Genomic DNA, 14,619 nt, shown 5'->3' on the forward strand with positions numbered 1-14,619 from the left:
GGATTCAGGGGGCTCTGTGTCCACCTGCCAGTGAAAGGTGAGGATTCAGGGGGCTCTGTGTCCACCTGCCAGTGAAAGGCGCAGATTCAGGGTGCTCTATGTCCACCCTCAAATAATTTAGAGAAATATATTAAAATAGGAAATGTATCCATCATCGAACCTTTTATTTCCACTTTCAAAGGTTATTTTCTCATTTGCAACGTGGAAATAAAAACAGCCTTACCTAATGCACGGTTTTGCTGTTAGGTTCCGAGTATAAGAAAGTGTTATATAGAAGACAAGTCATATCTGTGTAAGAGGCTAAGGAAAAGTGAGCCAGGTTAAATACACTTAAGGTATTACTTTCAGGTTCTTGCTAGAAAAACTTAGGAAAAAAAAACACCATAAAGAATAATAATTGTCATAAGTTATAATTCAGCCAAACCATTACATGTAAAATATTTTTTAAAATGAACACATAGAAACAGAGTGAAAAGGGGAAGTTGGAGAGGCGTTGGTCAAAGGACACGGAATTCCAGTGGGACCTGAGGAACAAGTTCCAGAGCTCTCTTCTGTAACATGATGATTATAGTGAATAACAGTATCTTGAATAACTAGAAAATTGCTTAATCATGCCCTCAATAAAACACAGAGCTGAGCATGTGAGCTTGTGAGGTAACGCAGATGTTGACAGCTGGATTTAACCCTTCCTCACCGTTCACACATGCCAAAACATCCCGCGGTATATAACAAATACGTACAATTTCTACTTGCCAATTTAAATGAATAAATAATAGGTAAATAAATAGGTCAAACTTAGTCATCTCACTCGCAGGTGAGCCTAACAGCTCTTTGAAGCATCCCTGCCTCTACCATTTCTCTCTCCAAACCCTTTACCTCTGCACCAACACATATCTATCAAATGGCCGTTTTCATTTAGATGACTCCCTTGCTTAAAAAATTCAAATTCTTATTAAGAATTTATGTTTACTACAAAATGTTTTTAGTCTCTTTTTTCTAACTGTAATCTGTGTAGGGGGTCCAGGAAAGACCATCTGTAGTGGCTAAATAACAACCCCACTCCCAAATATCTCTGGAATATGTACATGCTACTTCCTATGGCAAATACGATATTAAGTTACAGATCTTGGGACAGGGAGAATATCCTGGACTATCATGGTGGTCCTCATGTCATGTGCAGAGGGAAGCGCAGGGAGATGAGATGGAGAGAGAGGAGACCACGACCCTGGAGACAGAGACTGGAGCAGGGTAGCCGCAGCTGAGGAATGCCAGAGCCCTCAGAAGCTGCAGCCTTTGGGGCAGTGCCTTAATTTCATGCCAGCTATACTGATTTCAGACTTCTAGCCCCCAGAACTGTGTGAGAATGAATTTCTGTTTTCTGTTTTTTGAAGCCACCCAGCATACGTTAATTTATTACATTAGCCTCAGGAAATAAATATACCCTGCACTAACTCCACATAAAGCCATACAGATACTTGATTATGTTTTTGGTTATATTGTTGCTGCTGCTGTTGAGATTTCCAACTCTAAAAATTCCTGCCTGTTCTTCAGAGACAAGCAATTCCTGGTGCCCTTGGATCCTTCTCCAGTGATCTCTCTTCCAAATAATGTCTTCATTCTCAGAAGTAGAACAAAACTCGAAACATTTTTGTGAGTTTAGAGGGAGCCATGATGCCTTTGAAAAAAATATGAGCAAATAGACACATCCTTGCTGACCTAGGAAAACCACCCTTACAAATCAACGGAGGGGTGGAAGGCAAGAACTATAGTAAGGGCCTCAAAACTCTGTGAAGGAGCAGGCCCAGCTAAGTAATGACAAAATTCAAGCCGTAAACAAACAGGCTTAGTTCCAATCATGAGGGTAATCATGCTGTCCCCCTGGGTGCTTGGTAACAGTCACTGTGCCCTTGTTTGCCTCTCTATAATTGCTATTCTAGAGGGCACAGCTGGTGGCTGTAAGGATTCCTAACTCTTCTCTGCAAATAACATCACCTGTTTGAAACCTAGAGTAATTTTTGAGATGTCTTCCAGAACCTGCATTCCGGTGGCTTGATTCCCTACCATCAAAGAACTGACTCAGCTGGTCTTGGACCCTCCACCCAAGGCCCTGGGTTCCTGTAACTGACCCTCCTAGACAGCAGTACATATCAAAGGACTGACGATTCCACCCTGAAACCAGAAAATTAGCTGTGCCCACCAAACTGTCTTTAAAACCCTGTCTTCCCACTTCTCAGGGAGGCACACTGCAGAAATTTCTCCCACCTCCCCATTTAATTCTATGCAGAATAACTTCTTTCCCAGCTGTAAACCCTGCTGTCTCTGAATATTGGCTTCCTCTTGGGCAGTGGGCAGATGAACCTGGCTAGGTGCCAACATCAGTACATGTGAATTTAAGGAGAGCAAAAACATTTCGCCTTCTGTCAAAACCCAGTTAACTTGGCCCAACTCTATCACTAAAGACAAAAGAACTGGCTTTGGGGCAGTGCCTTTCTTCCACACATCTTTCCATACATCTCCTTCAAGTCATCCCTAAAGTTCAAATTGTATAGAAAACCAGCACGTTGTACGCCATCAATGCTTTAATGGACACGGCTATGATTTAATTTTTAAAAAAGGAAAGTAGAAGTAATTTGGAAAATGGTCATACCTAGTATTTTGTATAATTATCATTTTCAATTTTAATAATTATTTTTGTCCATTAGTAATGAGTACATTTTTATTCATTTTATTTTAATAAAAATATAATTAAAACAAACAAAAAAAAGCAATACCCACTCCTCGGGAATATGACCAGAGAGAACAAAACAGATACTCTTTTACCAACTAAGATGGCCTTAAGGGTAAGGGAAAAAGATACCTGGGTGCCAAGGTTCAGGGTTCCCTTGGTGTGGGGACTTCTTAAATTGCTCTAGCTACAAGAAAAACTACACACTCTGCTTAACTCCTTAACAATAGGAGATATCAGGCAAATTGTCAGAACCTTTTTACTCTGATTTACAACCCAGACCACTATGGGTCTGACTGCACAGAGGACTGGCCTTACAAGCATTCTTTCCTAATAAGCAATGCTAGACGTGAAGCCAGATTCTGCCACCTTATAGAGATGGCTCACAAATTGTCATTGTGTCACATATATAATTCACCTTTTCATGCAAAGAGCAAAAACTGCCTTATTTTGATGCTAAAACCCCACCCCCAATTGAACATACATGTTTACCTGTTGTGCCTGTATTTGACCTTCCTCATAAATCTGTACAGCTTCTCTCCCAAACCTGCTAAATGTGTCCGACTCTACTGTGTAGTACAGATCCCGTGAGGCACAACACCCAGACTGCCCTTTCCCTACTGGAAGAGAGAGCACTTGTGATCCCCTACCCCCAGACTACCTCGTTCCAATTTGCAAACTGTTATCACCAGTAAATCTGTCCTTTCTCCTATTTAGCCATCCTGATAGTCTTTTGAATGGCAGAAATGTTGTTAATGCCACCTCAGCTCCCTATCTCCCAAGGTCCCCTGATTTGTTATGCGTGACCCAGCATTTCTTAAAGTGAATTACAGAAACCACAGGTGCCACAAAAAGGAAGGATTCTTCAGGTAAAACTTGCAGAAATTGCTGCATCTCATCCACCCCACTGTGAATTCAAGTATAAGTACATTATCAGATAATAGCTTCTTAGAAGAGCTCTAGCAAAGAGACCTGCTTAATACTGTTTTATTCAAGATTTATGAAACTTATTTGGTTATGGAACTTTTTCATGTGACCCTTTTATTCTTATACCAATATCACAGAAGTCTTACAAGTCTTTCAATTCATGTGAGTTGGAGTGAATTTAGGGATGTAAACATCAACCATTCTGATACTTATTAATTTATTCCTTTACCCAAGTTGGCACCCAGTCTAATTCCAACAGACTTTACATAGCTAGTCATAAAAGTGACTTGTGTGATAAAGTGATTCAATCAAGGTTAGACAACAGGAACATGGAGTGAAAATCTGAGATTTCATGAATGATGGGGTACAGAAAACAATCCCTAAAACACGCATTTGAGCATATTCAATACCTTTGTAAATTGTAAAACCTTACAAATAAGCCTCAGAATCAAGGTTCCTAGTCTAACCTCTTCATGTTACTCCTTAGCTCAATGCACAGGTAGGGACTCTTTGGAATTTCCTTACATGACCGATAAAGCTTCTCATGAAGAGAAACATAAATGTCTTCTATCCTCTCCCTGAAATGACATTACCTATTTCAGAAGAATAGATTGCACAAGGCAACCACAACTGGATAGATTGTTTTACATGATAAGGCCCCTTTGGGGCTCGTTTAGATTCCAAAGAGAATAATTTAAAGTTAATTTCTGTCTCCTTGGTCCATTCATTTTCCCTAGCAATTCTTTTTTTTTTTTTTTTACTGTATTTTGCAGTAAAGTCTTGTGTGGTCTCACACCCAAGGATTCCACTGTGTAATTTATTTATTTATTTATATTGTTTGGAATTCATTGAGGGTACAAAGAATTAGGTTATACTGATTGTATTTGTTAGATAAAATCCCTCTTATAATTGTGTCCCACCCCTAAGAGGTGTGGCATACACTGTGACCCTCCATCCCCCTTCCTCCTCTCCTCTCTCCAATTACTCATTCCCCTACCCCTCCATCTGAGTTCATCTACTGCTTTAATATTAGAATAGAGTACATCGGATTCTTGCTTCTCCATTCTTGTGATGCTTTACTAAGAAGAATCTATTCCACTTTCATCCAGGTTAATAAGAAAGATGTAAAGTCTCCATCTCTTTTAATGGCTGAATAGTATTCCATGATATACACATACCTCAGTTTATTAATCCATAATATTGGTTGGTGGGCATTTAGGTTGCTTCCACTTTTTAGCAATTGTAAATTGAGCTTTGATAAACAATCTAGTGCAAATGTCCTTATGATAAAATGATTTTCCCCCCCCTCTGGGTAGATACATAGTAATGGGATTGCAGGATCAAATGGGAGGTCTAATTAAAGTTATTTGAGGAATCTCTATACTTCCTTCCAAAAAGGTTATATTAGTTTTCAGTCTCACCAGCAGTGTTAAAAGTGTTCTCTTCGCTCCACATCTATGCTAGCATCTGTGGTTTTGAGACTTTGTGATGTGGTCCATTCTCACTGGGGTTTGGTAATATCTTGGGGTAGTTTTGCTTTGCACTTCTCTGATGATCAGGGATGATGAGCATTTTTTCCTGTTTGTTAGCCATTTGTCTATCTTCTTTAGAGAACGTTCTATTCATGTTTCTTGCCCAGTGACATATGGGATTGTTGGTTTTTTTCTTGTTGATTAATTTGAATTCTCTGTAGATCCTAGTTATTAGGCTTTTGTCTCATTCATAATATGCAAATATCTTTTCCCATTCTGAAGGTTGTCTGTTTGCTTTGGTTATTATTTCCTTAGCAAGACAGATGCTTTTTTAGTTTAAGTCCCATTTTTGTTGTTGTTGTTGTTGTTGCAACTGCCATGGAAGTCTTCTTCATAAAATCTTTCCGCAGGCTGACATTTTCAAGTATTTTCCCCGAAACTTTTTTCAAGAATATTTATTGTTTCATGCCTTAGATTTAAATCTTTTATCCATCTTGAATCAATTTTGGATGATAAAGACAATAAAAGGAACGGATAAGAAAATGGAAAGACAGAACCAAAAGTTGGATGGAGATATGTAGAATATAAAAAGGATATAGCAGAGCTTAAGGAAATGAAGGAGACAATAAGGGAATGTAAAGATGTAGTAGAAAGTATCAAAAATAGGTTATACCATGAAGAACAAAGAACTTCAGAGCTAGAGGATAAAGTTTTTGAGTTAACCCAGGTAGTCAAAGAGGCAGAAAAGAAGAGAGAGAAAGAATAACAGTCACTAAGAGAACTACAAGACTCCATGAAGCATTCAAACATACAAATAATAAGTATTCCTGAAGGGGAAGAAGATTGTCCCAAAGGAATGGAATCCCTACTGAAGACTATCATAAATGAAAACTTCTCAAGTTTTTAGTAAAAGATCCTAACACTCTCCTTTCAGATGGATATTGAACCCTGGGTCATCTCAACTTAAACAGAGCTGCTCCAAGATACATGGTAATGAATCTGTCCAAAGTCAAGATGAAAGAAAAAATTCTGCAACAGCCAGGAGTAAGCACTACCTGACCTACAGAGGCAGAGCCATTAGGTTGACAGCAGATTTGAACTGAAATTTTCCAAGCCAGAAGAGAATGGTCATCCACCTTCAGCATTTTTTTTTTCCTTTTTTTTGAGACAGAGTCTTACTTTGTCACCCTCAGTAGAGTGCCATAGCATCATAGTATCATAGTTCACAGCAACCTCAACTTCTTGGGCTCAAGCAATTCTCTTGCCTCAGCCTCCTGAGTAGCTGGGACTACAGGGTGCCCACTACAATGCCCAGCTATTTTTAGAGATGGGATCTCACTCTTGCTCAGAATGGTATCAAACCTATAAGCTCAGGCACCCACCTCGGCCTCCCAAAAGTGTTTACAGGCATGAGCCACTGCACCTGGCCAGCATTCTTAAACAAAACAATGTTCAACCCAGAATTCTGTATCCTGCTAAACTAAGCTTCAAAAATGATGGAGAAAGCAAATCATTTGCAGATATACAAACCCTGAGGAAATTCACCACAGCAAGACCATCTCTAAAGGAAATACTTAGACCTATTCTCAACACTAACCACCACAATGGACCACCAGCAAAGTAAACATCCAGAAACTAAAGGTCATAAGTTAGCTTCCACAATGGCACAAAGGATAAAACTACACAATGGACTTTCAGAACAAAAGATGAATAGAATTCCACTTATCAATTCTCTCAATAAATGTCAATGGATTGAATTCACCACTGAAGAGGCACAGGCTGGCTGATTGGGCAAAAAAACACAAGCCATCCAGAGATAAAGTAATGAGGAACTAATCAAAACTCAAGGATAAGGGATGGAAAACTATTTCCAGGAAATGGAAATCTAAAGAAAGGAGGGGTTACAATCTTATCTAGATATAAACACATTTAAAGCAACTGAAGTTATAAAGACAAAGATGGACACTTTATATTGGTCAAAGGAACAATACAACAAGAAGACATTTCAATTTTAAATATTTGTGTACCCAACTTAAATGCTCCCAGATTTATGAAACAGATCTTGATGGGTCTAAGCAATATGATATCACAAAACACCATAATAGCTAGAGACTTTAACAGCCCTGTGACAGAACTAGACAGATCCCTCCATAGCAATTCTTTCCTGCCCCTCAAAAGAATGATATAAATTCTCCATCTCCTCCTTTCCCTATAGAAAGCTCTGTACCCAGTGGGAAATTAGGGGGAATCACTCTGATTCTTTCCATATACACATTAATAAAATCCATATTCTTTACCCCTATTAATCTGCCTTTGTCAATTGCTTTTCAGTGAACTTTCAGAGGAGAAGTTTGCTCTTTTCCTGTATAAAGAGTAAATGGAAAAAACCAGACAGAAGAAAAATAAATTTTAAAAATGAAAACAAGAACAATAATTGTGTCCAAAAAAAACTTTAGAAAAAGATAATTGGTCACTGTAAAAGATTACCAAAGATAGTAGAGTTTATTGACAGTTCAGGTCAAAAGGGAAACCTGCAGAATTCTATTAGTTCACTCAGATCCACCAACACTTTGAGTGTCCTATATGGTGCTGTGTCATTACTTTATCTCTTAAACATGTACATTTGTCTAAGAGAAGAAAGCAGACAAGGACTTTAAAAGCAATCTTTCTAAAGTCACTATACCATGAGAAAGAAATATGTTTGTTATCTGGGGAAATGTGAGCCTCTTTAAATGCTCAGGCCCAGAGAGGCATAGGAACAGGACAGCAGTCATATCCATTGCCTTTGGACTAAATAACCATCCTGAAGCCACTTGCTATGTGGATTCTCGGCTGTCACCACCAATAGCTATACACCAACCTAACAACCTCATACCCTGGACGGCATAACTCATACCATATGGTTCAGCGAATGCATAAGCAATCACTAATCGATGGTATTTCTGTAAACCAAGAAGAATTCCCGAGCAACTTTTGTCACCAGCCCTCTCTTGATTTATCTATTTTTTCTTTGAGAACTCAGGCCTCTCTTTTTGTCTTCTGAAGCACCTCCTAAGACAACTTGGAGGTGTGTCTCAGGCTGCAACCTTCAACCTTGGCCCAAATAAACTCTCTACCTATTTTAATTTACCTTAGTTTCTTCCTTTAGGTCTCTAGCTATTAAGAGTAATGTGTTCCACAGGCCACTAAACAGAAAAACCTTGTAAATATATTCTCCATGTGGACATGTTCTTTTCCTTTTTAACTGTAAATTAGGATTGCCACACTGCCTTGTTGACTGCGGCTAACAGATCCATGCCTTTAGCTAATTAGCTTTTGATATTTCCTCTGAGATGAGCTCCAATCAGTTTTCCAAATAGATTTCAACTTGGAAATCCCTTATACACTGGATAGAAATGGCCCTCCCTTCAACAATGGTAAAACCCCCTGTGTTAAAGTAACATACAGCCATGAAGCAAAAACTGTGCTGAAGGTCTAATTTCTACAAAGGTGCAGACATAGCTGCGAGTTCACCAGCCATTGCTTCCTGGCTTACCTTTTTCTACCTGCTCACTGTTCAAGAGTCATATGTCTTTGACAAATGTAAGATTTGTGACTTCCTCAACTTCCATAGATAACAGCACCTATTTTAAAACCTAAGTCTGGTCTTTGAGATTATCTTCCAGACTCCGGATTCAGGGAGACAAAGTGATGCCAGCCAGACCAGAGGCCATATGCAGACCCTGATTCAATGGGTCCTGTGACTCTCCACCCAGGAAGACAATTTCTGCTACCCAACTCTGAGTTCATCCCCAGCTGATCAGCAGACCTGATTCCCTAGCCCCTTATTCACTAAACTATCTTAAAACCTTAGCTCCAAAATTCTCTAGGAGGTTGATTTAAAAATGTCTCCCATCTTCTTGCTCAGTGCCCTGCAAGTTTAAATTCTTTCTCTGCTGCAAACCCTGCTGTCTCTGTGTTCTGGCTTCCTCCTGGGCAGTGGGCAGTGGGCAGTGGGCAAGAACTCTGGTTGGGCAGTGATGGTAGCAACTCTCCTTCCATTTGCTTTTGTATGAATTAACTATAGTTAGAGGTAAATGGCATGTTGACTCTTTGTATCTAACCCAAATAAAAATTACAACAAGAGCCTTAAGGTCATCCTGTCTTGAAATTAGAGGAAATTTCCTTCTGAAGGGTAGTCCCAGCTGCCTTATCACTAATTGAAGAGGATTAATTTGCTTAATGAGCATCAGTGGGGGTGTTCATGATCAAAGGCAGTAGAGGGTGAATGAGAAGGACGTGGTCAATCTCTACAGCATCGGTGCTTTGTAAATGTTCGCTTTATGTGATAAAACTTCCCAGAAACAACTAACCCAAGGAATCAAAAAGTCATAGGCACTCAGCTAACAAAAACAAAGATTTTATACATGGAGTAAACTCATTTTCATCATTTGAGGTTTCAGTTCTTAAAAATATCAAAAATTCTGCAGAAACATACCAAGCAGCCACATGAATCCTGGAATTCCAGGTGAGAAAAAGGATCCATGTGCCAGCATGAAGAATTCTTCCTAAAACAAACAAAAGAGAGAACTGGAGTGATCTTTCAGATTAAAGCCATTGTATTTCCATAAAGGAGATTTCCATCAAACTAGAACAGAGTTCACAAGATAATCACCTCCTACTGCCAAGAAGGCAGAGCTCTCACATTTGTTTTCACAGCTTGAGCTCTTAATCTGATGACAATGTTTTATTACAATGCCAGTATTTCATTACTTCACACGGTGCCCACTTGTCTCACTTTATAGAAGGTACCGCCAGGGCCCCTGTGGCTTTTCAGGGTTGGGCAGTGGGCTCCTGCTGAGTCCTGAGACCGCCGGTCATAACCAGGTACCAAACAGCTATTAATACACACAATGAGCTGCTAATTCCTTTCCCTGGCATGGCGCTGTAATGTGATCATTTAAGGAGAAACAATGATTAAATTTCCATTTTGAAGAAGGGTTGTGCAACAGAAACAGTTGACCATATGTAGCTGTGGTTAAAAACCTTTTTATTTCAGAGTTCTTGTATAGCTTCTACTTTTTCCTTTGAGTCTTTTCCCTTAAAACACCTTTTCTAACACTTTTAAATCAAAATATTGCTTTAATGAGAATGATTCTCCATTACTCAAAAATTGGAAAAGAAGGGAACAAACTCACATTTACTGAATTACAGGTTCCAGCTACACCACCCAAGATTTACCACAACCCTTACTAGCCCCCCATTCTGGAAGAGCAAGTGGGGTCCTGAGACGGGAGGCAGCTGCCAGGATCCTGCTGCAGGAGGACTGGCCGCCAAGCTCTAAGCTTGGCTCTGTGCCCCAGGTGTGCTGCTCCAGGAAGACTAGCCAGTTGAAAAAGGTCCAGTCCAAAGAAAAGAAACTTACCATTTCTATTAGCCAGGTTGGCAAAATACAATTTCCATGTTAACTTTTGAAACATCAAAAATAATTTAAAGGCTTCTCCACTGTTACTTTCATGACTGCACAGCTTACAGGGACCCCAGTTTGCAACTTGAAAGTTTACATAGAAATAATACTTCAGGGGTTATGTATTGAATCAGAGTACCATAGCTGCTAAGTACGCTTTTAAAATAACTCAGATTTTACTTTTTTTTTTTTGGAGACAGAGTCTCACTTTGTCACCCTCAGTAGAGTGCTATGGCATCATAGCTCACAGGAAACTCCAACTCTTGGGCTCAAGTAATTCTCTTGCCTCAGCCTCCCAAGTAGCTGGGACAACAGGCACAACACCCAGCTATTTTTAGAGACAGAGTCTTGCTCTGGTTCAGGCTGATCTCAAACCTGTGAGCTCAGGCAATCCACCCAGAGTGCTAGGATTACAGGCATGAGTCATCATGCTCAGCCCAGTTTTTACTTCTTAAACTTATCAGGGTCTTTGTTCTCCAAATGTTTGTGTAAACGTTTTGCAAGTATTTATAGTTTAATAAACAACTTCAAAAAGTTAGTTGTCTGTCTCTACCAAATCCTTCCTTATTCGTCTCCTAGTTCCTTTTATAGAGTAAAACCATGTGACCGTGGGAGTTGCACAAGGACACCCAACAGTATGCAGCAGAGTTCAGCTTTGTGAGCATGTCTCTGCCTCCACCTATTCTGTGTTCAGACAGATGTGCCAAGAAGCTGGATGAACATTCTTAGAGGGGAAAGACAGAGAGGGCATAACATGAGGAATTTGACATTTCTACAGAAATTTCCTTTCAAATTTTACGACTCTAAACACACACTTTGACTTAGCAAAGCATTTCCCTAAAGCAGTCTCTTGGACCCAGCCACAGGGGTGCTGTTCCAGAATAAATGTCGTGAAGAGGGTCACTTGGTTTTAGGGTTCAGACACGCTGAGTAAATAGGTCACCTTACTACAGGCTGCCTGGAGTTTTAACAGTCCAATGTGCATTGAACTCTTGAAGAGAGAGGCAGAAGTTCCAACAATGAGTATATTTCTGAGGTAGGAACTTGGCTAAGGAGAACAAAAGCTGCCTGGTGCTTGAGGTGAGCATTGTTCTTTCTGTAGAACTGGGAGCAACATGGGTATAAACAAGGAAAGGCAGACAGAGGTTCAATAAGGTGCCTGGGTCCCACTGCCAGTAAGAGGCGACCTTCAGATGTGCATTCAGGCCGCCTGATTCTTGAGGTGTGTTCACCTCTCTATCACAACACCTGAATCACACATTCTCTTACTTCAGACCCTTGACCTCAACTGAGGGCCCGTGTTACCAGCCATGCAGGCATCACACCTCCTATGGCAATGAGTCTTCAGGATTTTCCTAACCATCAGAAATAGCAGATCATGAGAATGCCTTATCATATCTCTGCAATCTAATCATGATAATGTTTTTTTAAATTAAATTATGAAAATAATTCTTATACATTTCCCCTAGTTGGCCTTTTAAGTTTGATAGCTATGTAAGAGTTGGTAACTACCTTTTTTTTTTTGTTCTGTATTAAGGCCTTAACAAGAATAGGTGAGCAAAATGATCCTTTTACCTTAGAAATACCAGGGGAATTCACCACTGGAGCCCCATCAGATTTGACTCTTGTAAAATGAAACTAAATACATTAAGTCAGCTTCTAAAGTTGATAACTTTAGTGCATTTTAAACTGTAAAGTGTGCATTACCCACTATTATGAGAAAACTCTTCTTGTAGGTCATATTTAAACCACAGTGGATTTTTCTGGAGCTCTTTACTTTCTTTAAGAACAACAAGGTGGTAGAGATCAGAAGTTGAACACAGTTCCCTCACACTGACACTCAGAGGTTAGTAGCTCAATAGAAAAACAATCTAACAGCAGAATCTAAGATATTATTTTTAATGTTTTCTCTAACTAATAATTAAATGATTGCTCAAATCTGCTAAGAAAGTAAAATATAAATATCATTGAATTCATAATATTGTATACTTACAGAAGGAAATCTACTCGTTTAAAATGCAAATTTTTGCTTTGATTTAGGGGTCCTAGTGAACCAAGTTCCGTCTGTGTACTGTGGACATAAATTAGTATTAATATAAGTATTCATAGCATCCTTGCAGGCACCAGCCACTCCCCCCCTTTTGCTATGTTGACCAGGAAAATGGGTAGAAACTGTTACAAAACAGGAATGAGTTAAGGTTAGACAAGGTGGATTTCACAAAGAAAAGGGAGAACGCAAAAACATAAATCCAGAAAGAAGAAGAAGATAGAGTAAGAGAACAGACAGAGGAGAAAGGCAATGAGCTTGATGGGCAGGCTGGGCTGTCGGCAGGACCCTGGGGGACCGAGGGAGAGGGCTGGAGAGCTTGGGGGACCACTGCCACCTGTGTAAAAGGAGCCAGTAGTAAAATAGATGTCCAAACAGAATCTTAAATATGCTCTGCTGTCCTGTAATCATTGATTCTTTTTCCCCCTTCTTAAGAGACTAGATAAAATAGCTTTCTGTGTGCTAACTGGTCCTTCTTTGATGCAACATTGGGCCAGGGCTGGACCATGTGGGTCCCTGGGTTATGTTTCAATTTCTCAAAGATGGATTTATTTCACATCCTGTGTGTTTCATTAGAGGGGAGGGAAATAAAACATCACCATTGAAACCTTGGTTAAAAAGCCTTTGTTTTTCAAGAGAAGAAGAGTGAACCAACATAATTAATTTTCTATTAATTCTTTCTTACTGAGATTACTAATAGTTATTTGGTCTCAAACGAATTACCAGCGTAACTAATGGCCAAAATATGTCATCACAAATGAGAAAACATATTACCAATATTGCATTATTATCTTGATTTTTTAATTTATTACTTTAAAAAATACATTTCTGGCATCTAATATATCATTTTGGTTTTTATCACTTGTTTCATTTGTTCTGTAAATTCCTTGAGACCAGAGCTATGTTCTTTATTAATATTGGTTCATATAGCAAAACTTTATTTATAGTGGATTCTTCATAAATTACAGTTGATCAGAATAAGAGTGAAAGAACTGTTTATGAAGAAATGTATGCTAATCAAGGTTTCATAAAAATGTTACCACCATAATAGTTTTTAAAATCTAGAAAAAATTTCAAAATAATTCTCCCCACACAGGTGTACAGTACTGACCTTTAAGTCTCTTAAGTTAAAATGTAATTAATCTTTTTATATGTATGATTTTTCTCTTAAAGTAAATAAAAATTAACATAATTCATGTTTAATTGTTACTTCATCCTTTTTAGCTTTGGGCTTAATTAGTGAATTGAATGCTATTAATTTTTTTTTTTCTTTTTTGCAGTTTTTGGTTGGGACTGGGTTTGAACCCACCACTTCTGGTATATGGGGACGGCACCCTACTCCTTGAACCACAGGTGCTGCCCTGAATGCTATTAATTATTAATAACATTTTGCAACAATGTGTCTATAAAAAAGGGAAGCAGTTATGCTGCCTATTTCCGGTCATTTTTTATGTTGATACCCATGAGGCCAGTTCAGTATTGACCTACTCATTAGAGTAATATGTTCATTTCATGGAATATAATGTTGTCACGTGGAATGACCTGTCATGGAGGAAGACAGTCCCCAGGCTGCAGTGTGACTTAGTGGACATCTTCACTTTGGCACAGGGCACCTGATACTTACAAATCTGGGTTTAAGTCAGCACAGAGCAGACCTTGATCTCTAAACTTCTGCAGAAGCACATGGGTGAGGTCCGTGTTATCATTCTCACTGCTGTTCATTGTGAGACAAAACAAAAAAAAAGAGAGTGATGATTATTACTAGTAGCTCCCAAACAAGAACATAAAAGCCATATTCTGACCTCCCATTGTGCCCTCGTCAAGCTGATCCCAGTAAATGATTCCCAGTAACACAGATAAAGCTATTTTTTTCACTGTTTTTGTAATAAAGTCAAACAAGCAATAAAATTCAAACATTTATCAAAAGCAGAGTCTTAGAAAGATTCACTTGTACCCCTATAAGATAAACCTCAGAAGTGATCCCTCCAAACCCCCTCCCTCC

General features: G+C 39.1%; 1 protein-coding gene across 1 annotated transcript in view; it reads right to left on the reverse strand.

Moving 5' to 3' along the window:
* The window catches only part of ABCA13 (ATP binding cassette subfamily A member 13), a 557,155-nt gene that overhangs the window by 188,776 nt on the left and 353,760 nt on the right, over window positions 1–14,619 (reverse strand). The window contains exons 44-45 of the mRNA XM_003797747.1: window positions 14,242–14,331; window positions 9,602–9,671 (exon numbers count right to left, since the gene is read on the reverse strand). Of these exons, the coding sequence (XP_003797795.1) occupies window positions 9,602–9,671; window positions 14,242–14,331 (160 nt within the window). The remainder of the gene's footprint in view (window positions 1–9,601; window positions 9,672–14,241; window positions 14,332–14,619) is intronic.

This window comes from Otolemur garnettii, unplaced genomic scaffold (assembly GCF_000181295.1).
Source record: "Otolemur garnettii isolate 467f Iridium unplaced genomic scaffold, OtoGar3 scaffold00123, whole genome shotgun sequence".
NCBI classification, from domain to species: domain Eukaryota; kingdom Metazoa; phylum Chordata; class Mammalia; order Primates; family Galagidae; genus Otolemur; species Otolemur garnettii.